Source organism: Cebidichthys violaceus, unplaced genomic scaffold, assembly GCF_023349555.1.
Source record: "Cebidichthys violaceus isolate CVI_PGR_0920_01 unplaced genomic scaffold, fCebVio1.0.p SCAF_17, whole genome shotgun sequence".
Classification (NCBI taxonomy): domain Eukaryota; kingdom Metazoa; phylum Chordata; class Actinopteri; order Perciformes; family Stichaeidae; genus Cebidichthys; species Cebidichthys violaceus.
The window spans coordinates 5,410,913-5,434,202 of record NW_027176340.1 but is presented as its reverse complement, the minus strand read 5'-3'; the positions used below and the strand labels follow the sequence as shown (position 1 = coordinate 5,434,202).

Below are 23,290 nucleotides of genomic sequence, written 5' to 3'. Positions count from 1 at the left end.
AAGAACAATAGGTCCTCCGCTCCGACTACGTCGATGCTCGGGCCTTATTGAGCAAAATGAAATGAGCCTCTGGCTGAAGCAGTTTAACTAAATTGAAACGTCTTGCAAGAAGCTCTGTACCACATTGTATTATATTATCAGTCACAGATGGAGAGATGTAAATCTGAACCCGATTGCCTGAGTTTACCATACACCCATGGCTAATGCACATTTGGCCTCGTGAGGGGCAGCTGAAATGGGGGAGGGCATGAAGATGTCATAGAGTTTGCATCCAAATATCCCGTCCAAGAACCGAAAGAATCAAACTATTTGTCAGTTTCTCTAATAATAATTATAGCCAGGAAGTCACTTGAGGCTGTGGTCTACGTGCGTCACCAGAAAACATAATGGGTGAAGCTTTTATTAAGGAATCAGGAGGATGTGGGTATAAGAGAGGAGGACGTGTAAGCGATGAAAAGAATATATTGATGACAAGTGGTGATTTCAACGTGTCACAAAAGAGTTTTTGGTGTGTGTGTGTGTGTGTGTGTGTGTGTGTGTGTGTGTGTGTGTGTGTGTGTGTGTGTGTGTGTGTGTGTGTGTGTGTGTGTGTGTGTGTGTGTGTGTGTGTGTGTGAGAAGAGGGTTCTTTTGACTGTAATCAAGGTAATTATCCATAATTACTGTAGTTATAAATAGAATGGAATGAAAGCTTTCGGACGTGAGAGATGTGGTGAAAAGGTGTTTCACACGGCTGGAATAATCTCCACCCATGGCAGGACTCTACAGATGTAACTGTATTCAAAATGTATAGTTATTTAAGGTGATCAAATGATCTGCCCTTCCTCTACTGTACAGCACCCTCATAAGGCACTGTTCTAACCACATTCCTTACTGACATTTCACCTTGATATTACTTATGTTTTTTATATTGATTGTAGGCTGCATCCAATTCAACTGCTATAATCATGACTCGATGCTTACAAATGCAAACAGCTGCTGTTAATAAGTCAATAACAACATAAAGTTCAATAAAAATGCATGGAATTCTTCACATCATGCCACACCGTGAGTGTAACTAATAGTAAATATATAAATTGTCATGAACACAGTTATGCTCGTCTGACGGAGATCGTACAATGAAGTGCTATTACACAATGGACAGATGATGCAGCTGTGCCACACATCGTGTTTAATTGACTTCTCTTTCAAATGACTCATAAGGTGGGAATAAGATGCGAGGAAAGGAGGCGAGGACAGGAATCTAGGACATATGTTAGCAGATTGAAAGGTACTCAGTGTCTCACTGAGAACGGCTGTAGTCTCTCTGGCACCAGAGGGCGCTCTTGGCATGATTTTAAAATGTAGAAACCATTAAAAAAATCAAACTGCCTCCAAAATCTTCAATCCCCAACTTGAATGTTTTACTACTTCTCTACTGTTACATTTACTTTACTGACAAAGAATATAGTCATCAAAGGTACTTTATTCTCACAAACTGAATACTTTCTGTCCAAAAGGCCCGTTTAACATTCAGTAAACTCACACACTGCTCTTTCTTCTCTTGAGTTATCTTGTGTTTTCATCTCTTTATGATTAGAGACCTTTTTGTTCTCATAATTTGGGTTTTCACTGTTTATGAATGATATGAATGTGCTTTTAATGGAGTGTGTCTCTTTGGACTCCTGCTGTGCTCTTTTGCTCCTCTGTTTCATGTCAGTTTTTGACGTGTTGATTTCTCATCCACAGATCCGAGGCTTTCTTTCGAGGTTTGACAATGTCCTGCCTGCAAGCCTGGCCTTCGACAAATGCACTGCCTGCTCAGCCATTGTAAGTAGCATGCATTCTAATTGACTAGTTCAAATGATGTGTCTTCAAATCCAGTTTACTAACAAGACAGTGTTTGGATATGTACGACAGATTGATGTGTAGTTGCAGATAAGCAGGATCTGATTTACTTTTCAGATTTGATTGTTTTACTATTTAACAACATTGTTTTAAAGCACAAATTGCAGACTTAGCAGAGATAGGGGGATTCCCATCCCTCCCATTTCTAAATTGTTAAGTCACTGGAGCTGTGTTGAAATATTGCCCCTTGAGGAATACTGAACACACACACACACACACACACACACACACACACACACACACACACACAAAGGGAAAAGCTGGTAAAACCATATGGTAGCAATCAGGCAGCAGTTGCACGTTGATGTCAGTGACTGTCGTATGAGTGGAATTAGCTCTCACCACTGGTGTGTGTGTGTGTGTGTGTGTGTGTGTGTGTGTGTGTGTGTGTGTGTGTGTGTGTGTGTGTGTGTGTGTGTGTGTGTGTGTGTGTGTGTGTGTGTGTGCGTGTGTGTGTGTGTAGGTGTGCATTTTAAGAAGGGTCCACATATCCCCAAATCAGCCATGCAGGGTGGGAGAGATCGCCCTTGTGTCTTTTTAACACATTGTCATTGGTCCACAGTCAACTGGCCAATCATTGCCCCAGGTGGCCCTGTGGTCACCGCGTCCAGCTATGTGATTGGTTGGTGTACATTAGTGTAAGACCAGGAGAGAGGCACAAGTTAGAGAGAGAGAAAGAAAAAAAAGAGGCTAGAGCAAGATGATTGGGGGGGATAAAGAGAGGAAGTGCAGTGCTGAAGAAAGGGTGTTGTGATGAGTGGAGGGCTGGTTTTCTCTCTCTCTCCCTCTCTCTCTCCCTCTCTCTCTCTCTCTCTCTCTCTCTCTCTCTCTCTCTCTCTCTCTCTCTCTCTCTCTCTCTCTCTCTCTCTCTCTCTCTCTCTCCCCCGATCTCAATGCAGTCTTTGTGTCTATAAAGAGGTCATAAAGCCCCAGATCCATCACTTTCATGTGAAGACAGAGTGAGAGAGACACAGGGAGAAACCAAGAGAGGGGGGGGGGGGGCTAGTTGGCTTTGCTTAAGTTTTTCTCCACCTACGCTGCTTTTGAGAAAAAAAAAGTATAACGTTCCACTCGATCTTAAGGTGTCATGTTTCTGTGTGACTGATGGGATTATTTGCTCTGTTTGGAGGGTTCATAGGGTTTGATGGGGATTGAGGTGAAGCCTGTGCAGTCGGGAACAATGAACAACATGAGTTAGGAAAGACGATCCTCTGCTGAGGCAGGGATAAAGGTTATGTAGTGAAATTGGTGACTATGTTTTGATTCCGTTAATCCCACCCACACACATTTTCCCCTCTTCTTTTTTTCTTGCATTTGCTTATCTGCCTTTCATTTTTTTCATTTCTACTACTTCAGTTCCCCTCTTTTCCTCTCCTCTGTCTTACCTTCTCTCCCTTCCTGTTCTCCCTCCCAGTCCGTTCACTGTAACATGATTGTGTGTCTGTCTTTGTCTTGTGCGTGTGCGTTTGCGTGTGCGTGTGTGTGTGTGTGTATATATTCCTGCCGCAGTCAGCTGTGTGCTGCCAGATCACTATGGAAACAAAACAATTCAGCCCCTGTCTGGGCTGGAACAGTTCCTGTAGAGTTGGGGCTTTTTTGTGTGTGTGTGTGTGTGTGTGTGTGTGTGTGTGTGTGTGTGTGTGTGTGTGTGTGTGTGTGTGTGTGTTTCCCAACTCTTTCTGGGGCTGCAAGCCAATAAAACTACACACTATAGAGTAAATCTCAGCTGACGTGGTCTTAAACCATGCCAGAGAACTCTTACTACAACGACTTGTACTAACACTACCAAATATGCCATATGCTTAGTAAGTAACAACATAGCTCAGGGTTTCTCTGGTCATGCATTTCTTTCTTCTGAATAACTAGAGTGTTATAACTGTTTTATACTTATACTTAAAATAAATCGTCCTCATGTCACAGATTGTAAAGAATATGTTGTAAAAATGTAAAAAACCCTTGAAAGAAACTCAAATATACAGGATTTGTATCACTACACTGCATATTGTATTTATATTTACATTATTACTAGCAATCACTTCCACACTAAATGCAATTTCTGGAAATGTCACAACTAATTTTAGAATAAATAATGTTTTATATCACCGAGTGCTGTTTCCACATATAATACATAGACACTCATGCATTGTACAGCAATCGCATTGCTCCAACTACACACACTTTATGGGATGTGTTTCCTGTAAAGTGCTACAGAAATAGCATGAGGCTTGAGTGGTTACTCAATGAGTCAGTATGGAGTTTGTGCATTTTCAAGGCAAGTGTCTAACCTGGCGTGTTGACTTTACAAGTTAACGGGGGAAGTGAAAACCGTTGAATCACCAGGAACTGTTTACTCATAGTGTTCAGTAAGTGTCACATCATGGCAAAAGCACGAACAAAGGACCTCGATGCATTTCATTGATTGTTATGCATCAGTCATTGATTTGAACTGACCTGTACTTTGAAATATAACAGTCAACTTTTCATGTTCATTAGTTAAACCCCCTCTGAGCCACCAGGACCACCCAGTGTATGTTTGATATGGATGCCACACACACACACACACACACACACACACACACACACACACACACACACACACACACACACACACACACACAGCCTATAGTGTCGGATACTTTCAGTTAGCATCTGCAGAGTATGGATCCACTAACAACTTCAAAAAGAAATCGTCACCACTGTAAAATACAGCCAGAGGGTAGAGATTTATATGGCCCCATAAGGAAGGAAGCTGTAGGACAAGTGCACATGTACATGTTAGTATACAGATGTGCAGCACACCGTCTAATCCAGATGTTGCTGATTCCGTGTCGCTATCACTTGTGAAACCAGTCAGCGCCTGATTAACGGCAACGCAATCTAGTAAACCTTTCAAGGCTCTTCCGCTCTGTGTGTACATTATGTTTTTGTTTTTATGACATATTCCCCACAGTGATTTTGGAGCAGCGTGGTTTGAATTAGTCAGATATTAGATGCTTCAGTCCGCTATCAAGTTTTCTAACCCTCGAAAGAAAATTAGTTCTGTTCTTTCATCAAGTTGCAGCTTGAAACAATCAATTTTGTAAAATTTTAGAATTCCTAAATACATAGAGCATTTGATGTAGGTACAATTAAATGGTCAAAATTCACAACCCCATCTCATTTGAGCTGGCTGAATTTGTGACTTTTTTTTTCCCATGTGACTGGATTCTGTCAAAGTCTTTTCTCTTGATTTTGTCTACTATTGATATGGACATGAGTGAAGGATATTGGTGTGTGTTGTGTGTGTGTGTGTGTGTGTGTGTGTGTAACTCTGTGTCTGTGTGCCTTACACGGAGTGACTTTGTCAACTTTATCACAAGATCATCACAGTTATCAAGTTGCTTTCTGTGTCATGGACATCTATATTTCAACAAAGTGTGTTTTGGCCGTTGGCGTCTCATGTAACGGATCCCGTGGATGGAAGTGGAGAATCAAAGAAATAAAAGAGAGGGAAGGAAAGAAAGGAGAGGTTGAAAAGACGAACGAGGGACACGTCAGTGTGTATTGTGTGTGGTGTGTCTGGCTCCACGACTAGACGCCAGGTCAGTCTGCGAACACACACACACTCGCACTCACACTCACGCGCGCACACGCGTGCACAGACGTTGATGCTCACAGTGTGTTGATGTCTGAGGCAGAGGTAACTCTACACCTGCAGAGGAGGGTCTGTGGGAGTCTATGAAAGGGTTGGCCAAGCTTAGGAAGGTAGTCGAGAGGGCAGAGGATCTGTGTGGTGTGTGTGTGTGTGTGTGTGTGTGTGTGTGTGTGTGTGTGTGTGTGTGTGTGTGTGTGTGTGTGTGTGTGTGTGTGTGTTTTGGAAAGAAGGTGTGGGTATTTGAAGTCAGTGCTGGTAGGAGATCAAGGTAAACACTGAGTTGCGGTGTTTCACAGGTTGTTCCTATATGGATCAGAGCGACAACAGCGCACTTTAATTTCACACCATTAAAAGATTATTTTGATCTGCTTTTGAGAGATTATTTCCCATTAATGTTTTGGATTCAAGTGAACAGGTCCTGATGCATTAGCATGACTCAGCCCTCGACTCAAAGTGTATGTACACATCGGACTCTAAAAAGGACTTTCACCAAGCACCGAACTTGTAGAAGTGTCTTAGACATTACGCAATGTTTTACTTGTAAGTGCAGTTAAAGGTGCAGAAATTCATTTATGTTAGCTTTAAGCTTCTCTCCCCTTGAGACTGGAAGCCGACCTTTCAGGGAAATTACTTCCACATCATTCAACCGTCCTCCATTAAGGTCTACAACTTGCTGTTGTGTAAATGTATTGTGTTTATAGGCAGGCGCCTCAATAACACACACACACACACACACACACACACACACACACACACACACACACACACACACACACACACACACAACAGAGCTACTTATTTTTCTCCCTTTTTGCCAATTTTGTCAGGTACTCTGTTGGTTCCACATCATTACAAAATTGATGTTTACGCTGGTCAACTGTTGTCTGCACATTTGATTAAACAGAAAGTAGCAATGTAAAACACAGGAGCCACAATTTGATTATTCAATATGCGCCATGGAACAGTACAGTTACATAACTACCTGCAGTGGAAATGTTTCAGTCAGGATGGACTTATTATCAACCTATCAATAGACATTACATTTCCTGTTCAATCACTTAAAATTGTTCTTTGTTCATGTTGTTTATTTTGTCCAGGTCCTGGACCACTATGAGAGGGAAGGATTCAACTTCCTGTCCAATGTTTTTAATTCATCCCACTCCTTCCTGGAGGACCTGACAGGGCTGACGCTGTTGCACCAGGAGACTCAGGCTGCAGAGGTAAATCACACTCTTATACAGCACAAACGGGTACAGACGCACACACACACACACACACACACACACACACACGCACACACACACACACACACACACACACACACACACACACACACACACAAAACCTGCTGCAGTCAGAGACACAGGCACAGTGTTGACATGTACAGTGATGAAAGCACAACGTCACACTTGATGCATGCACAACAGTGTTTGGTTAACCCTTGGAGTTGGTGTTTGACTTTTCTCTTGACCCAGTTTTACGAGAAAAAGTCGTCTTCATGTTTATCTGTCTGGCAACTTTGTGTTTTTTACGGTCAGTTCAGGAGGTCAGAAGCTGCTGGCCTTGAGCTGGGATACTGTGGAAGAAACGCTTCGAGCGACTTCTAAACCTGACCGAATGTGCACTTTGTGAAGGAGGCAGAGGACTCGGGGGGGAAATACTCGGCCATCTTTCTTGCAAAGGTCCCTAATAAATATTTAAAAAGCACTGCAGAGGATGAAATGTTGCTCTGAGATGATGAAGGCTCTGGAGCAGAGGCTGGTGCTGTGCCTTCTTGGGAAATCTTTATGTAGGAAATGTGGTTGCATCAGAATGTGGAAACTCACATTCAGCAGGAGTAGAAAGACCAGCTCTTCACTACTGCAAGCACACTGTATCGATCCTAGGATCATCCAGTCTACATGTGTTGTGTTGTGGAAGGCTTATGATGGGGTTCTCTGGGTCTCTTGTAGGGGGTACTGTGAGAATATGGGTACATAGCTAAACAGCATTTGCTATTTGTGTAACTAGAGTGGAATAGAGATTCCACGTTGGTCATCTCCGGATTGCATCTCTGCGTTTTGCAGCTGATGTAGGATGTAAGGATGATGTGAAACCCAGAGTTCACCTCCAAGTCTCAGTCGTACTCAGAAATTGGTGGAGATCATGTTGGAAATCCTTTACTTAGGGTAGCAACTTGGTCCCAGCTCATCAAGCTCTTGGATTCCTTCACAAGTGAGGGAAAGACAAAGAACGACAGGTGAATCATCCGTGCATCATCTGCAATGTACGTTAAAGGGTTTCAATATCCTGCCTTGCCTGGGAATGCCTCGGGAGAAGTCGGACGTCATGGCCGGCGAGAAGGACTCCTGGGTGTTCTTGCTTCCCCTGCTGGAGCCGAATAAGGGACAGAAAGCGGATGGCTAGATAGAGTTCACCATACATTTATCAGCTCAATCACTGACGTTTCATTAGTAAGATTTCTTGTATTAAATGTTTTAGTAGGAGCTAGACTGTAGAGATATTTTTGTCCCGTAATCTTGTTGTAATTGTCCTGTTGCCGTAGCAGCACACAGTTGATGTCTACGGAACAACGAGGGGCAAAACGTTCCAACAAACATGCAGAATACTTGGTGGTGGAATATGGGTGGTTTTCCTCAAGACTCCCCTCTGACATGAGACAGAAGGAGGGAGGGGGGGGGGTTGGGTCTGGTCATGCCGAGCTGTGGGAAAATCCCACGCACTTTCTCCACAACTCCTACTCATAACACACAGATGGAGGAGGGTAGAGGAGAAAAAGCAAGGACGCACGACGGAAAGGAGGGAAGAGAGGAGTGTAGATAAGAGAAAAGCAGTGGAGTTAGAAAAGACGAGGAGAGAAACAAATGGAAAACAAAGTAGGATAGGAGATTAAAGAGAAAGAAAGTCGGAGCTGGCAAAGAAGAATATATACATTTGTCCTTTTCACTCTCTTTCCCTGATTCCCTCTATCAATCTTTACCTCATCCCCTATCATTCCCTCTATCTCTTTCGATTGTTCCTTCCTTCTCTATTCAACCCGCCCTCTCCCTTGATGGAGTGTGTTGAAGTGTCTGGCACAGGTCCCTTTCTCCTCAGTCAGAAGATAGAGAGATTGTTTTGATTGCTCAGCCCACTAGCGCCGAAAGTCTTAGCGCCTGTTTCCTGTACATAGATTAGCTATTCCAAAAACTACTGCACTTGGAGGACGTCCCTTCAAGTTATTTTTTTTTTTTTTTTTTTTTTTTTTTTTTTCCCCTATTCCAGGAAAGTGCAGAGGTTCTTCTCCCACTTCTGAAAGCATATTATTACTTATTTCATGCGGGATCCCACTAGAAACAGGCCTGTGGCTCATTTCGGATCTTGTCCCATATTTTAAGATGTACTGGACCGAAATAATGATAATTCTCAATGTAAAAATTAGGGGTTTAAAGGGTCCTTGTGGGATACCTTTTTATGTATTGGAGTTGTATACAGCTATGAGTCATCATTGGATGATGATCATCGCTTCCAGCGGCTTATTTACTGACTTTAGGAAGGTTCTTCCTGGATCCTTTCTTTAGAAGTTAGACGTACTTTAGGTCTGTGATTTTAAGTGTGTCTGTCAGCCTATCGTCTGATTAGGAAACACAAAAGAATTGGTTATATTTTACAAAATGTTTGTGCATGGATTTTAGTGGCATTAAATGAGTTTATTTGCATATTAAGTTGTTATTTTTACCACGCTCACATCTGTCCCTAAAGCATGGTGCTGAATTCATTACAGATTATGTGTGTGTGTGGGTGTGTGTGTGTGTGTGTGTGTGGGTGGGTGGGTGTGTGTGTGTGTGTGGGTGTGTGTGTGGGTGTGTGTGTGTGTTATTGCATGTTCAAGTGTGTGTAACCATTCTAAACTATAATCTACGTCACCAGATAGCAGTACTATGTACTTATGGCCTATTTCGGGCGAGTTTGTAACCTGAGAACTACTTCTTATGCAGTCACCACAGGGTTTTGGGGGAGTTCAAGTTCGGTAAAAGTTTAGACTAACTGAAAGCTTGTGTGTGTGTGTGTGTGTGTGTGTGTGTGTGTGTGTGTGTGTGTGTGTGTGTGCGTGTGCGTGTGTGTGTGCGTGTGTGTGGTGCGTGCACACATCAGTGTGAACTGCTTCTTTGTGAGATCAGTCCGATTGGGTTTTTAAACTCTGGCAGAGCGGGAAATGTACTACGAATCTGGCGTCTGGCAAATAAGTTACATGTATTTTAAAGTTAAGTATGCGGGATGTATTTTAAGTTTCATGAGTGGTAAGGAAAGGCAAACATGACAAACCATTTTTAAATATTCATGGCATGATCTGTCCTTGTTCTGTATTCTTTCCCCACGTCAACTCTGCAATTTGGTACGGACAGTTTCCCGACAGCAGTCCTTGCAACTGTTGCATTCACTGTCACTCCCCTCAGCCTCAGTGTCCTTCAGACACCGAATCTGTTGAAGTGTGTGAGGACGACGGATCCTATTCGTTTTCTATGGAGATCCAGCAGCGTGTTACGTGATGGTGCGGCTCGGCGGGTCGACTGACCATTCGCTGTGTCTGAATTTGCCGATCAAATTCAGATACAACAATCAAAGTAGGCAGCGCTGATCAAATATGAATCAAGAGTCTGTGACTGCATTGCGTATCTCTCACCTCAAATCTTTTCAGACACATATTTTACAACATGTTTTCTGGAGGTCTCAGTTTATACGCGGTTTCGCCAGTCAAGTTTTTTCTTCAGGCATTTAAACAAATGTTAAACCAGTGTAGATACGTGTTAGCATGTCAGAACAGGGTGTTGTGTTGGCTGATTAGCCTTCCTGAATGTAAGCTCACTGTAGAGGGCTGGGTCGGACAAATCAACACACACACACACACACACACACACACACACACACACACACACACACACACACACACACACACACACACGAAACACTCAAAGAGCCTGAGAGGAAATGACAGTCTGTACAGGATGTTGTTCATCTCCTCTGACGCATCCATCTTTGGCTTGGCAGATGAAATTATATAAAATACTGTATATGTTTGTCCATACAGGCACAGAAAGGGGTCAGGCTGAACCTTATTATGTAAGAGGATAGAGATCATAGGACATGGATTTTCTCCCTACAAAATCTGAAAGCCTTTTTATATTATTAGCACAATATAAAAGGGCTCTACGCAGTATGAAAACCTACACATAATAATGATGTGGTGTCTTTTCTTTAGTACAACTGTTATGCTCTAGTGGGCGAGTCTATGAAACATCCAGAAATTGTAGTAAGAGAAATTATATGTTATAATCCTTTTATGTATTTTTTAAATTGTTTAAGTTAAAATACTATTTAGTGGCTCTGAATTTACTCACTTTAAATTATGAACAAGTTTTGTATTTGTTGTTCCCAGTTCTTTCAGGGAGAAAAAAAAAAACGGAGAGATCTCAGCCTTCAGAAAACCCCCTACCACTAAAAAAATGACGTTTTTCTTAATCCTATAATAATGATTTTAATGTATTTAGCACAATTTAAAATGCAAGCGAAATCTCAAGGTGCTTCACATACAGGGAAAACAATCATAGTACAACGTTTAAACTAACCAATATATATGAAAGAAACCTGCGGTTATAAGGGTTGAAGTAGGATAGATCAAATTAAAGACAATTTTTCAAGTCCCAAGTTTTAAGTAAATAAAATGAGTCATTACTCAGTTCCACCCGACTTGCATATCCTTCATGTGACACATTCCTTTCATCGTTTTCAGTAAGCGATCCATCTGCTCGTGTGCATGCGTGTGTTTCCGCACACATGAGTCTGCCTCAATGTGAATGTCCCGTCCCGTACAGAGAATGCGTGACCCTCTCAGCACAAAGGGCCTTTCTGCACAGTTCTTGTTCCACTCCCTTCCACCTACGCCAGCCGAGCGCTGCCAGTAAGTCACAAGATAAGACGTTTGCGTTGAACTTAGAAGAAGAATGTGTCACTTGTCACACTAGTTTTTTCTTCTTTGGTTTGATCTTGTGACGTGAGTGATTCACAGACAATTATTATTGTAAAATTATACAATTGGTGTCAAACTCAGCATTCTATTGTTTTGTATGGTTTTGTCCCCGGTGCAGAACTGGGTCACACACACACATAGAGGGTGTATATTGTGGATTTGACTTGTTGAGGGTGTAACCTGTCTTTGTTCAACATCATCATCTCAATGTTGCGTTTTGAAATGAAATCCTTGTTGAATTACCTCAATCCCTAATTAATAATACGAGACCTTCCTGGAAGTTTCCAGGTCCAGGAGGTCCTCCGGGGTCTGGGCCCCCCTATTTGTTTTGTAGATGATATTCCAGATATCCAGGACAACTTTTCATGAGATCAGTGTCTTGCTCAAGAACAGTTCAAATAAGTGACATTTACAGTTGGGAGTATCGTGTACATGGTGAGTTAATTCCAGGGCATTCTCTCCACCAATTATAAGCTAAATCATTTTATTTTTACTATGCAGTCGAACCACACTCGACTTCCAAGCAACATTTTTTAAATATTCTGTCTGGATAATAAAAAAAAATAAAAATCCTGGGTCCTCTTTTTTTTTTGCCTGATTACACAGAGGCAGCGTGCGGTAGAATATAGACAACTCTGTTACTTCAGATCTGTGCGTTTGATAGCAGTCTGTGCGCCATCAGAGGCCACTAATCATCACCTTGAGTCATGCTAATGGCCCGAAGGAGCAGAGGTTACCCAACCACCCACGCGCTGCTCTACGTAGAACAGTGTGCTGATGATAAAGTTGATGTAGTTATGTTGGCTCCTCACCCAGCAGCTTGGGAAACACACAAGTGGGAGCATGTATGCGCACACACACACACACACACACACACACACACACACACACACACACACACACCACAGACTCTCACCACACTTTCCCCTCCTCTCTCTTTCTTTCTCACCCCCACATAAACACACACTCGAGCGTCAGAGGGCCCCATGGATGTCAGAGCTTTATCCAAACACAGCTACGGTTGCTACATGCTGCAATTATTACCAGATGGACTCGTGGAAACATATTAGGTCTGCTTTTTCATTAGCACATTGCACACCCTCCGGTGAGAGAGAGAGAGCGAGAGAGAGAGAGAGAGAGAGAGAGAGAGAGAGAGAGAGAATGAGAGACATTTCAAACAGCTGTATTAGTTACACATTTCAAATCATGTGCAATTGACCCTCTTCAACCCTTGTCCCTGAATGGTTGTATATTTCATGTTCCATTTTCTTCCATTTATTTCAAGTTTTCTTTTTGGGTTGCTATGTTTTCAAAACATCCAGTTTAATGTCTGTTTGTATTAAAGTCACACCCTTTTATTATTTGCAATCTTACACTCAAGAGAGTGTTGAAGAGTTCTATTAAATCAAATGTGATGACAGAATGTGGTCCAGCCCTCCCACCCGGTCAAAACTGCAACTTTACCTTTGTCACTACAACCAGCAGCAGTTACATGTATTACAGATACTGCAACCAAAAGAGTTGATCAGTTAGTTGACTAACAGAAATTGTTGATAGTTCATTTATTTTATTTTTATTTATTTAAGCCATTTATAAAGGCTAAATGCTCTGTTTACTGTCAATATTAGGATTTCATGCTAAATATAATGTCCCATTTAGTTACGTTATGATGTGTTTAAATGTAATCTTGTGTTGAGGCGAGGAATATGAGGCTGATCATCAAAGATTAATGATACATTCACATAATAACAGTATGCTGATGATAATAAAGGGATTGATGGGATTTATTCTTCTGTTTAGTTTTTTTACCTCGGTATCTAATGGGTATGGAGAATCGTGGAATTTCACTAGTATTGGTATTGACTACTACATTTGTGGTATCTTGTCATCCCTAAGAATGACAACTGTAAAGTACACACACACACACTTATGCCAGTGTCATCATGTATCTCCGGTACTAAGCACGTTTGTATTAATGTCTCATATGTATGCCAGCTATGCCTGCTTGGCATTTATTGCACTGCTAATTATAAATGTGTGCTCTACTTTTAGGGATGCATGTCAGCTATGTAAAGACCATCACACCTCCTATGCTTCCTCTCTGTACATCTCTCTCTCTCTCTCTCTCTCTCGCTCTCTCGCTCTCTTGCTCTCTCTCTCTCTCTCTCTCTCTCACTCTCTCTCTCGCTCGCTCGCTCGCTCTGGATTGCTGTCTCACTCACTCACTCACTCACTCACTCACTCACTCACTCACTCACTCATGCACACACATGTTCAGAACTATACATAGTTGGTCTAAAGTTCTTTACAGGCTAAATTCAGAAGCTTTAAGTCAGCCTGTGGCTTGACTTTTAACCTTGCCTGCTAACCTTTCTAACCCTCTGCTGAGCGTTTGAAGGTTTTTCTCCCTTACGGATGCGAGTATACTTGGTAGTGAAGATTCCTGTTGTATTCATGAATAATTATTTACCCGACAACTGTCCCGACTCTTGAGTCCGCCGCGTTTCACGAACCTCTCATGGTGTCCTCCCGGGTTACAAATGATTCTACATTTCTCTGGTTGGAGACATTTTTTGTGTGAAATATGTATCTGATTCTGTATTTACTACACAGTGCATATTGGAAGTCATAGTAGATACTATAATTTTCCATGAACAGTAACTTTCTAGAGCACATTTCTCCTGTGCAGTCCAGCATCAGAGTGTCCACCCAAACTACATGTACACAAACTGCCTGTCCTGGTAAACTGATACCAGAGTGAGACAAACACCTACAAACAAGTGGTTTAACTCTTTGTGAGAGTCCAAGCAGTCCTAGTATTACTTACTTAGATATTTTACAATGTTTTGTTGTAATTAGATCTTGGAATCACAGTTCGGGGATATTTTATTTCTAGCTGTCTTTCAATTAAGGTTCAGAAAAGGCCTATTTTATTCCATTTGTTCACCGTCATATAAGACTCCTGTATAGTTTATATAGCTTCTGGATAATGGTGTGGAATACTAGTCTGGTAAATAACACACATTCTGTGTCGGGGCACATGTGCATCCAGGACTTTGGTCAGGTGGGTTAGTGATGTCATCATTCCTTTAATACCCCTCCCCTCCTTTCTGTTTCTGTAGCTGAGGTAATAAGAGTCGAGCATAGCTGCTCAGTGTTCCCCTTATTAGAGGGTGCTATCTCAAGCAAAATACCAGTCAAATATAAATACCCAGGATACATACAGAACATAATAGAAAATAACTCCTATTAAAATATACAGTTCTTAGTCATTCTGTCACCATAAGAAGCCAAAAACTATGTATAACTCTCTTTTGCACTGTTATATTTAATACTTTTCCATATAATATGGAACGTAGATTATATGGATGAAGAGGGTAGTGTGAAATATAGCAGGTGATAAGATCTGAACCCCTTTGGCCTGCACATTACTCCACTACTGAGCGATACTACTTTGGTGGGCTGTATATTAATATTACACAGGGCTGGAGCCGGTGAGGAGGTGGACTGTAGGTGGGGGGGGGGGGCAAAGTGGATGCATGGCACCCAGGACAGCTGCCTCGCTTCTTGAGCCCAAAGGGGCCCATTCAGAATTACCAATCATTAATCTTAGGGAAGTTATTTTCACAAGTCATAAATAGGACCCATAAAGCCAACTTTTCCTTCACTATGTGGGAAAACTTACAGCGGCCCTATAAGGGGTCGCTCCTCTCCGGCGTCAGTCAGTCCAGAGTGATGCCTTCTTCTGGCCTGGCAGCTGGCTGTGTGCATGGACAGACAGACAGACAGACAGACAAGACCAGACCAGACAGACAGACAGACAGACAGACAGACTGAGTAGTAGTCTAGTCGTCCCTGTTTAGCTCCTACTCCTCTTCCTCTTCGGTAGCTTTTAACGACTATTTCTGTATCTGTATCGGCTTTGCACTTTTAAAGTGGGCTTTCACTCACTCACTCACTCACTCACTCACTCACTCACTCACTCACTCACTCATCATAGGGAATGTTTTGCTACTGCTCTTTAACATGGGCATTATGATATATATGATCAACAGGGTTAGGGTTAACCCATAATCCTCTAGGATACGATTTAATGACTGAACAGTTAGTTAAGAGACCCATGCTGAATTTGAAGGATGTTTACCTGCCTGACTTTATTGTGGAGCTTAAATGTGGCCCCTGCATCTCTCTGTATACAGTTGAGGAGTTGAATAAGTCATCATTTCATTGAAATCTCAGGACCGTGTCCTGTTAATGCTCTATTGTTGCACACAAACTAACATTCACTTAATGTATTTAAGTCAGCTGAGCACATGCAGTAGGTGATGGCCGAGGACCCCGCTGAGCAGCCTGAATATGAAGTAACACAATGGTTCCTCACTCTCGACTAGTTGTGACTCTCAAAGACAATCTATCACAGCTATTTCATCTTAAAATGCCTTTCCTTTTAATAATGGATAAATAAGCATAAACATGCAACCATAGTCCAAGTATTTATATGATTCTTGTCTGAGTGCAGGGCTGTTTATTCCTCTGGTTCTTTGATGCAGAAACATACTCCAGCTGTGTGTGTGTGTGTGTGTGTGTGTGTGTGTGTGTGTGTGTGTGTGTGTGTGTGTGTGTGTGTGTGTGTGTGTGTCTGATTCTTGTAAATCCTGATTCTAGCCTTCCTGGCTAGTCGCAGGTAATCTGCCCTGGAGCTCTCTGGCCTGAAAAAGAAATATACACACACACACACACACACACACACACACACGCACACGCACACACACACATTTATGTACATCTGGCCACAATGCCAGTTCTTATCTTTTTCCCCTGATGCTGTTCTGTCCAGCACATGGAAGACGGTGATAGTATCAAGCCTCTGGTTGAGATAATTACTCACACAGAAATAATATGTGTACATGTACGCACACACGTGTGTGTGTGTGTGTGTGTGTGTGTGTGTGTGTCTCTCTGTGCCCCCATTATTCTGATTCACTACACTTTTGTTCTTGAACAAACGTTTGTGACTGGCATCATTTCCTCTGGACTAATTTTAATTTAAAAACTGAATCACTGGAATGACTCATTTAAATTAAGCTAAAACATAAAATGAATAAAACACCCTGTTATTATTGACTATTCACAGACATCTGTGTGTAGCCACTAGAGCTTCATGGCTCCCAGTGTGTGAAGTCCAAAAGCTGATGACTGTATGCTTTGAAAACCTTTTAGTTTTTTTCGATCACCAGATGAACAAGGATTCCATTGTCAAAAATTGTCAAAAAAGTTTTTGTTTGGTAAAGAAAGAAGTTGTTGTCAGTGATTGATTCACAGAGTGAAGAAGTCTTTATAATGAAAGACTGTGACTGCTGGTGCTCTTAGCATCAGATCAAAAGATTGCCTCCACTGTGGTTTACTAGGCACTTTACCGTCTGTGTGTGTGTGTGTGTGTGTGTGTGTGTGTCTGTGTGTGTGTGTGTGTGTGTGTGTGTGTCTTTCAGGGCTTGTTGCTTCATAAAGATTGTTGGTTCATTTTGATATGATTTGTAAGTTTCGAACTGAGGTCTTCTAAACAGGAAAAAAAAACAAAGCGGGAAACGCTTTTCATTTTATAATGTTTATTCCCTTGAAGGGTGTTTTTTTACATTTAAGTGTGTGTGTGTGTGTGTGTGTGTGTGTGTGTGTGTGTGTGTGTGTGTGCATGCATGCCTACGTGCGTGCATGTGTTTTGCGTGTGCTCATGGGGCCCGACTAGTGTTTGATTGCTCCTCTGACCACACGTGAGTTGGCTTTGACTCACAGTTAATTAAACCTAGGGCAGGTCTGAACTGGCAACACACACACACACACACACACACACACACACACACACACACACACACACACACGCACACACACACAGCCTCTGAAGTTGATCTGTTATTGCCATTTGGGTAGTTGCACGCTCAAAACGGTTCATTAGGTAGAGTTTATACTGGTTGCACACACACACACACACACACACACACACACACAGCAATTGTGATGCTGTAAAGGATCAATTGGCATCATAAACAAAAAAAGGTGTCATTCTTGTGCTCTTTGAAAAAAGGATTCAAAGCGGCATGTCTACACTATGTTTCAGCATTTTGATCATTTTCCTTTTATGACTCGTCTGATATATGACTGAAAATGTGTTGATGACCTTCTCTAGCATGCAGGAAATGTGTCAGAGGGAAATGGGGGCCCGGCTGTGATACAGTGGGAGGGAGGATGAGGACTGACAGATTAAGTGAGAGATTAAACAGAAACGCAGAACAAGAGAGAATCCAAACTTTTGAGAGAGAAGAGGAGTGTTGATGTAAGTTGTTTGACAAAGACAGTTTAAGAGCAATACCTGAAATATGAGGGATTCATTCTAATATAATACCTAGAAGTGACAGCAAAAAAGTTTGAACATTTAAGAACAAGCTGAGGACACAGAGGGAGAGCTGTCCTGAAAAAGAGGGTGAGCAGTCAGTCTGGGTCTCAGGAGAAACAACAGGACCCAGCTGTTGCTCTGCAGGCCACCACACCCAGCCGAGAGAGACTCCATGTGTTGTTGTAGCTGGCCTTTATGACTCTGAGAGAAAAAGAGGGAGAAAGGGGAGGAGGAGGTGGTGGTGGTGGTGGTGGTAGCAGAGTCCTAGTGTAAAGTTCCCTGAAATTATATGATGAACTTTCTTTATTAGGAAATGGGAAGCACGGAGAAAAGACAGGAGGATGCCGCATCACTTCCTGGTTTGGTGTGTCTCTGCTATGAGGGTTGGTTCCAAGGTTTGCTATCTGGGTCGAGTGCCGGTGCTTTGTTTGATTACCCCGAGACTCTGGAGTTTATGAAAACGCAGCCGGGGGACGTGACCTCAGCTGGGACCTACACACTAACTCTGTTCCCACCAGGGCTCCTCTAAAGCGCCTCGTTCCTCTTTTTGTCAAACCACCTTCACTCCCACCCATGTTATCCTTCACTTTCCCTACGATGTCTCTTCTCTACGCATATCTTGCACGTTTCTACAGTAGCCCCAAATGGACAAATCAAACACCGTTTCAAGATAGCTGTACTTCTACTTGCTTGGCTCACGAGAGAAGCATCGGTTTGTTGCAATCTGCAACTCTAGATGCCGCCAGATCCTACAAACTAAACCTTTAACTGTAAACTTCCCCTGACTCCTTTCCCACATCAGATTAGAGGAGGATGTGTTTTTTAATTTAATTTTGTATTCTCCTTGGGTGTGGTTCTAGTGTATTGGTCCAGTTTTGTGTCAAACCCAGAGGACAGGACATGTGCTGCTGAGACTGCAGGTTAGTTAGTTGGTGACTCTCCTCTTCCTGTTTCCACCCATCTCCTCTTCCTTTTCCTGTCTCAAGTCTCAGCAAATACAATGTGTACTCATGCACACACACACACACACACACACACACACACCCCCACACACACATACACGTGCACATCCGCACAAACACATGCACTAATCCAACCTGTGGCCTGTTCACTGTGTTCCCCCCTGAGAGCCGTAGGCCTGGAACAAAGAGGACACAAGAGAGAACGCAGCGGATCGCTGCAGGAAATGGAAGAGCACAAAATCATAATTTAACAGGAGAGGGGGAAAAAAAGCTACCTTAATCTGTGTGATCTCAGTCCAGATATGCTGTAGTACGAGGGAGACATTCGATGTGGAAAAAGTTTAGATTTGAAAAAAAAAAAGAAGGTACGTTACGTAGATGTTTGAGTTATTCAGGCCTGGAGTTGTCTAACTCGGATTACAATGTTTTTTGGCAGGAAAAGGAACATAAAGAGCAATTTTAGGCTCTACAGGATCACTTGTAGTTTGACTGCAGAGAAAATATAGACACTGCCCTTCAGCGAGGCCACACATTACGATTGTTGAACCAATCACATAGCGGTTACGTTTTGGGGCGACACGACAGATTGGACCAAGAGGGACGGAGTATTTCCCTAAATTTAAAATTGTTGCTTGACAATACATGCGCCCCAGACTGACTGTCAAGAATTTCAAATCTGGTGTATGTTGGTGGAAATAGTTTTTTTTGTGTGTGGGATGTTTAGAGTTAAACAATCTGAAGTGCAGTAATCTGTTTTAGGTGACAACCTCAATTTCCAAATCGGACAAAAGCACAGCTTGGAATCTGGATCTCACACAGTCCCAACATCTTGTATTCACTGGCGCATCTGGAACTACTTTATCAAACGAGTGTTTTTACTGCCAAGCAATATTAGCCAAAGCTCTGCTTATTGTGTGGAACTGTATACGCTGCCTGGAGACATTACTTTATTCAACAAGGCATTAGAAGCTTTGGAGTCCTTTTAGTAGTATGTTTTCACTGTTGGATGGCTTCGGATAGCCTGAAGTGGTAATGAGTAGAAAATAAAGGCCTGAAAAAAGCAGCATACAGAGAGCACGGAGGCCCTTGTTGCAATGGGAATGTTTGACAGATTAGTCATATCGTGGATGAAAAAAGTCAGATGAAATAAACCACAAGTTGTGGTAGTCATCAAAAACAGTAAGGAAAAGTCAAATTGATGTCTTTAGTGGGATTTCCAGGAAGGAAAAAAAAAAAAAAGTGCTCGTCAGTTATGAAAGCCCCGTCGCCTCTGGGTGTCGATCTGCTTCTGGAAGAAATTGCATCGAATCAAATGAAGTTACATCAGTTTGGTCGTGCTCTGTTGAGGACTTACTGTATGTTAGGACTACATAACATGACGTGAATTCCCACATGCAATAAAGCTGGTTGATCCACCATTGATGTGCTCTGGTAGAGTAGTTTGCATCTTGACATCTTATTTTAATTGGATCCTATTTGTATTTCACGGTAGCATGCTCTTCACTTCACTGCAGTAAACTACACATACGATTAGCATCCGCTATTTGAATCCGCCTCTTCTACTGCCGGATTTATTTGGGATTAAAGGCTTGTGTTCATTGTTATGAGTTATGAGCAAGACACATTTACAACTTCATTTTCAAAATTTACATCAAACTCACCCAACCTCAGGCAGACTGGATGTGGCTAAATGTGCCACCCAGAAACTGTGTGGCTCCACAGTACAAGTCTGAATACATGGCAAACGTTCCCCATTGTACTTACGCAACTAAAATATGGCCCATAGTATCCTGCTGTCACATGGCGACATGCTTTTATAGATCATTTTGAAACTCTAAATACATGTTTATTACTCCGTGCTTATTTTTGCAACACAAAGACAGACAAGTGACAAATTAAAGGGAGAGAGCGGAGAATGTAGACATGCAGATGCCTCCTCACAGGGGCCAAACGATCCGTTTTAGTGTTTCATTCTCTCGCTGTGTCTCTTGCTGCGTGCCAGTCCGTTTCTCTCTCACCTTCACTTACGAGGCACTCGGAAGTCTGAGACACAGAGACTCTGGCCTCTGTTGTTTCCCTGACTTTGTAAGCGATTTGACCTTTTACCTTTTTTCTCTCCACTTTAAACCGCCTCTCTGCCGGTGAAACCACCACGCTGCGTATTCCCGCCACATTGTGCAGGAATGTCTGAGGGGAATTCAGGAATGTAGTTGGGAATGCAGCGTGCTACAGCGGCAGTTACGGTGGGCCGCATGAGGTCATTTTCTCTGCTTACAGTGGGTATGCACATGCTCTCATCAGCATCAGTGTACATTTGTGTGTGTGTGTGTGTGTGTGTGTGTGTGTGTGTGTGTGTGTGTTATCATTTAAGTGCGTTACTGGAAGACATAATGGGGTTTAATCCTAGTTGATCTTTTTACAGGAACATGACACACTGCCTTCCCAGACCGAGATAAAGTCTGGATATTTATTCAACCAATTACATTTCTTGCAAGGTTTTCCTGTGATTTGTGCAAGAACCATAATAGATCCGGAATGGAAGGCTACTGAATAATTAGGGACGTTAAATAAGACGTGTTGCCAGCCTGTTGTACAACCCGCAAAAACAAAATGACTCAGAACGTTATGATTCTCTAATTTCTTAAGATGGCTGAGTGTCTTGCCGTGTAAGTCTTATTTTAACAGCCTGATGCAGATATTGGCTAAAGATAAGTGTCAGTTTTAATGTACAAACAGCAGCGTTAAAACCTTCACACCTGTATGCCTATTGGATACAAATTCACAGTATATCCTCTTCTTTAGTTACTAATAGACTACTGCACAGCCTCCATGCACTTCAGAAGATGAACAGAAGAATCTACATACTACTAATAACCAGAGGTCACACATGATGTCATATTTTTAAGAGCTCAGTAGAGATGACGGCACCAGGGCACATGGAGGATGCCAAAGACATGATATAAATTAGTAAATCTGCTGAGCCTGGAGGCCCAACTCCGCTAATGTTTGCACCCTTACTGAGATGAAAACGGACCACTGAGATCTGCTGTTTAGTGGAGCCTCGTACAGAAACTCTTGACAAGCCTCATGTGTTGCTAGATAACATGCAGCGCCGCAGTCGTGGTGACAGGCGCTGCTTCAGCCGGACAGGGTGTTGTGGGATGGGTCCCGTCTCCGGCAGCTCTCTCCTGCTGCCTTCTAATAAGTTGACAGTTATTCTCGGTAATAAGCAGAACAACATCATATAAATGTGCTGTGTGTGTGTATGTGTGTGTGTGTGTGTGTGTGTGTGTGTGTGTGTGTGTGTGTGTTGCGTTGTTGCGTTGTTGCCTACAAGTGTAGTCGAACAAGATTAAGAGACTACAGCCTTGCTACACACTTTGAAGCTGTACTTAAGCTCAGCTCAGCTGTGCTTTGAGCTAACGTCAACACGCTAACATGCTAACAATGATGATGCTAGCGTGTTAGATCATGTGTGCCATCTTAGTGTAGCTTGCTAGCATCCTCAGATATGCTAACTAGCATAATACAACTAGAAACATACTGACAGACTGAATGTTTTTAGATTTGCAGGTATTTGGTGACAAAGCTGGTATCAGATAAACGGAACTAATTAAAAGTGCTCACTATAGAAGGGTGGTGCCTCAGTGGAGGACACACAAAGAAGGAAAACCTCCATAGAAAGATTGTTTGCCACATGAAGGGGCTCCTGAAACTCAATCTCTCGCTTTTTCATCTACCTTATTTTTTGAATCGAGTGGGGGGGCTTCATGTGGATTGCCGGTGTGTATGCGGTGTACCGATGGGGATGAGTGGTTGTAATTTCAGCGTTATTTGGTCAACACACATACCTGCTATTGTTTTTCTTGTTTAGGTCATTTCCAGTTCAGTGTGTTTCCTACAAAGTGTCCATGATGAGAGGATTGTAGTTGGACAGGAAAGAGGGAAAGAATGAAAAAGAGACGAGAGGAGACACAAAGGAGGAGGCTGTGAATGAAAAGATAGATGTAGGAAGAAACCAATTTTTTGTGTCTTGACTTGTATGGTCATGTAAAGGGAGATGAGATCTGAAGTGTAAAAGGGTTCTGCAACCACCAAACTGCTCTGAGCACAAAGCATTTCTAAACTAGTATCTCTACCTTTTAGATATTGACTTCCGAACAAGTCCATCTCTCTTTGATGAAGCTTCTTCCCTCTTCTGGGTGTGAAACCTGCCCTCAGGGGGGGCTTATGAGGTGGGATGAAAGGGGAAGTACCCCCGCCCCCTCAATTAACATTAATCATTAAATGCACCCCCCTGGCTGACAGATGTAAGATCATTTGTTAGAGGAAACAAGAATTTCCATAGCTGAACCCACTTGTGAAGTTGCCCAGCGCTGATGTTCAAACATGCTGATAGGTCTGTTGTAACTC

The 23,290-nt window shown here is 42.4% G+C and overlaps 1 protein-coding gene across 3 annotated transcripts in view; it reads left to right on the top strand.

The window, feature by feature from the left end:
• Positions 1–23,290, top strand: part of atg7 (ATG7 autophagy related 7 homolog (S. cerevisiae)) — a 57,689-nt gene that overhangs the window by 26,877 nt on the left and 7,522 nt on the right. For all 3 annotated transcript variants that reach the window (XM_068712306.1, XM_068712304.1, XM_068712305.1), the window contains exons 17-18: positions 1,728–1,808; positions 6,618–6,740. In XM_068712306.1, the coding sequence (XP_068568407.1) occupies positions 1,728–1,808; positions 6,618–6,740 (204 nt within the window). The remainder of the gene's footprint in view (positions 1–1,727; positions 1,809–6,617; positions 6,741–23,290) is intronic.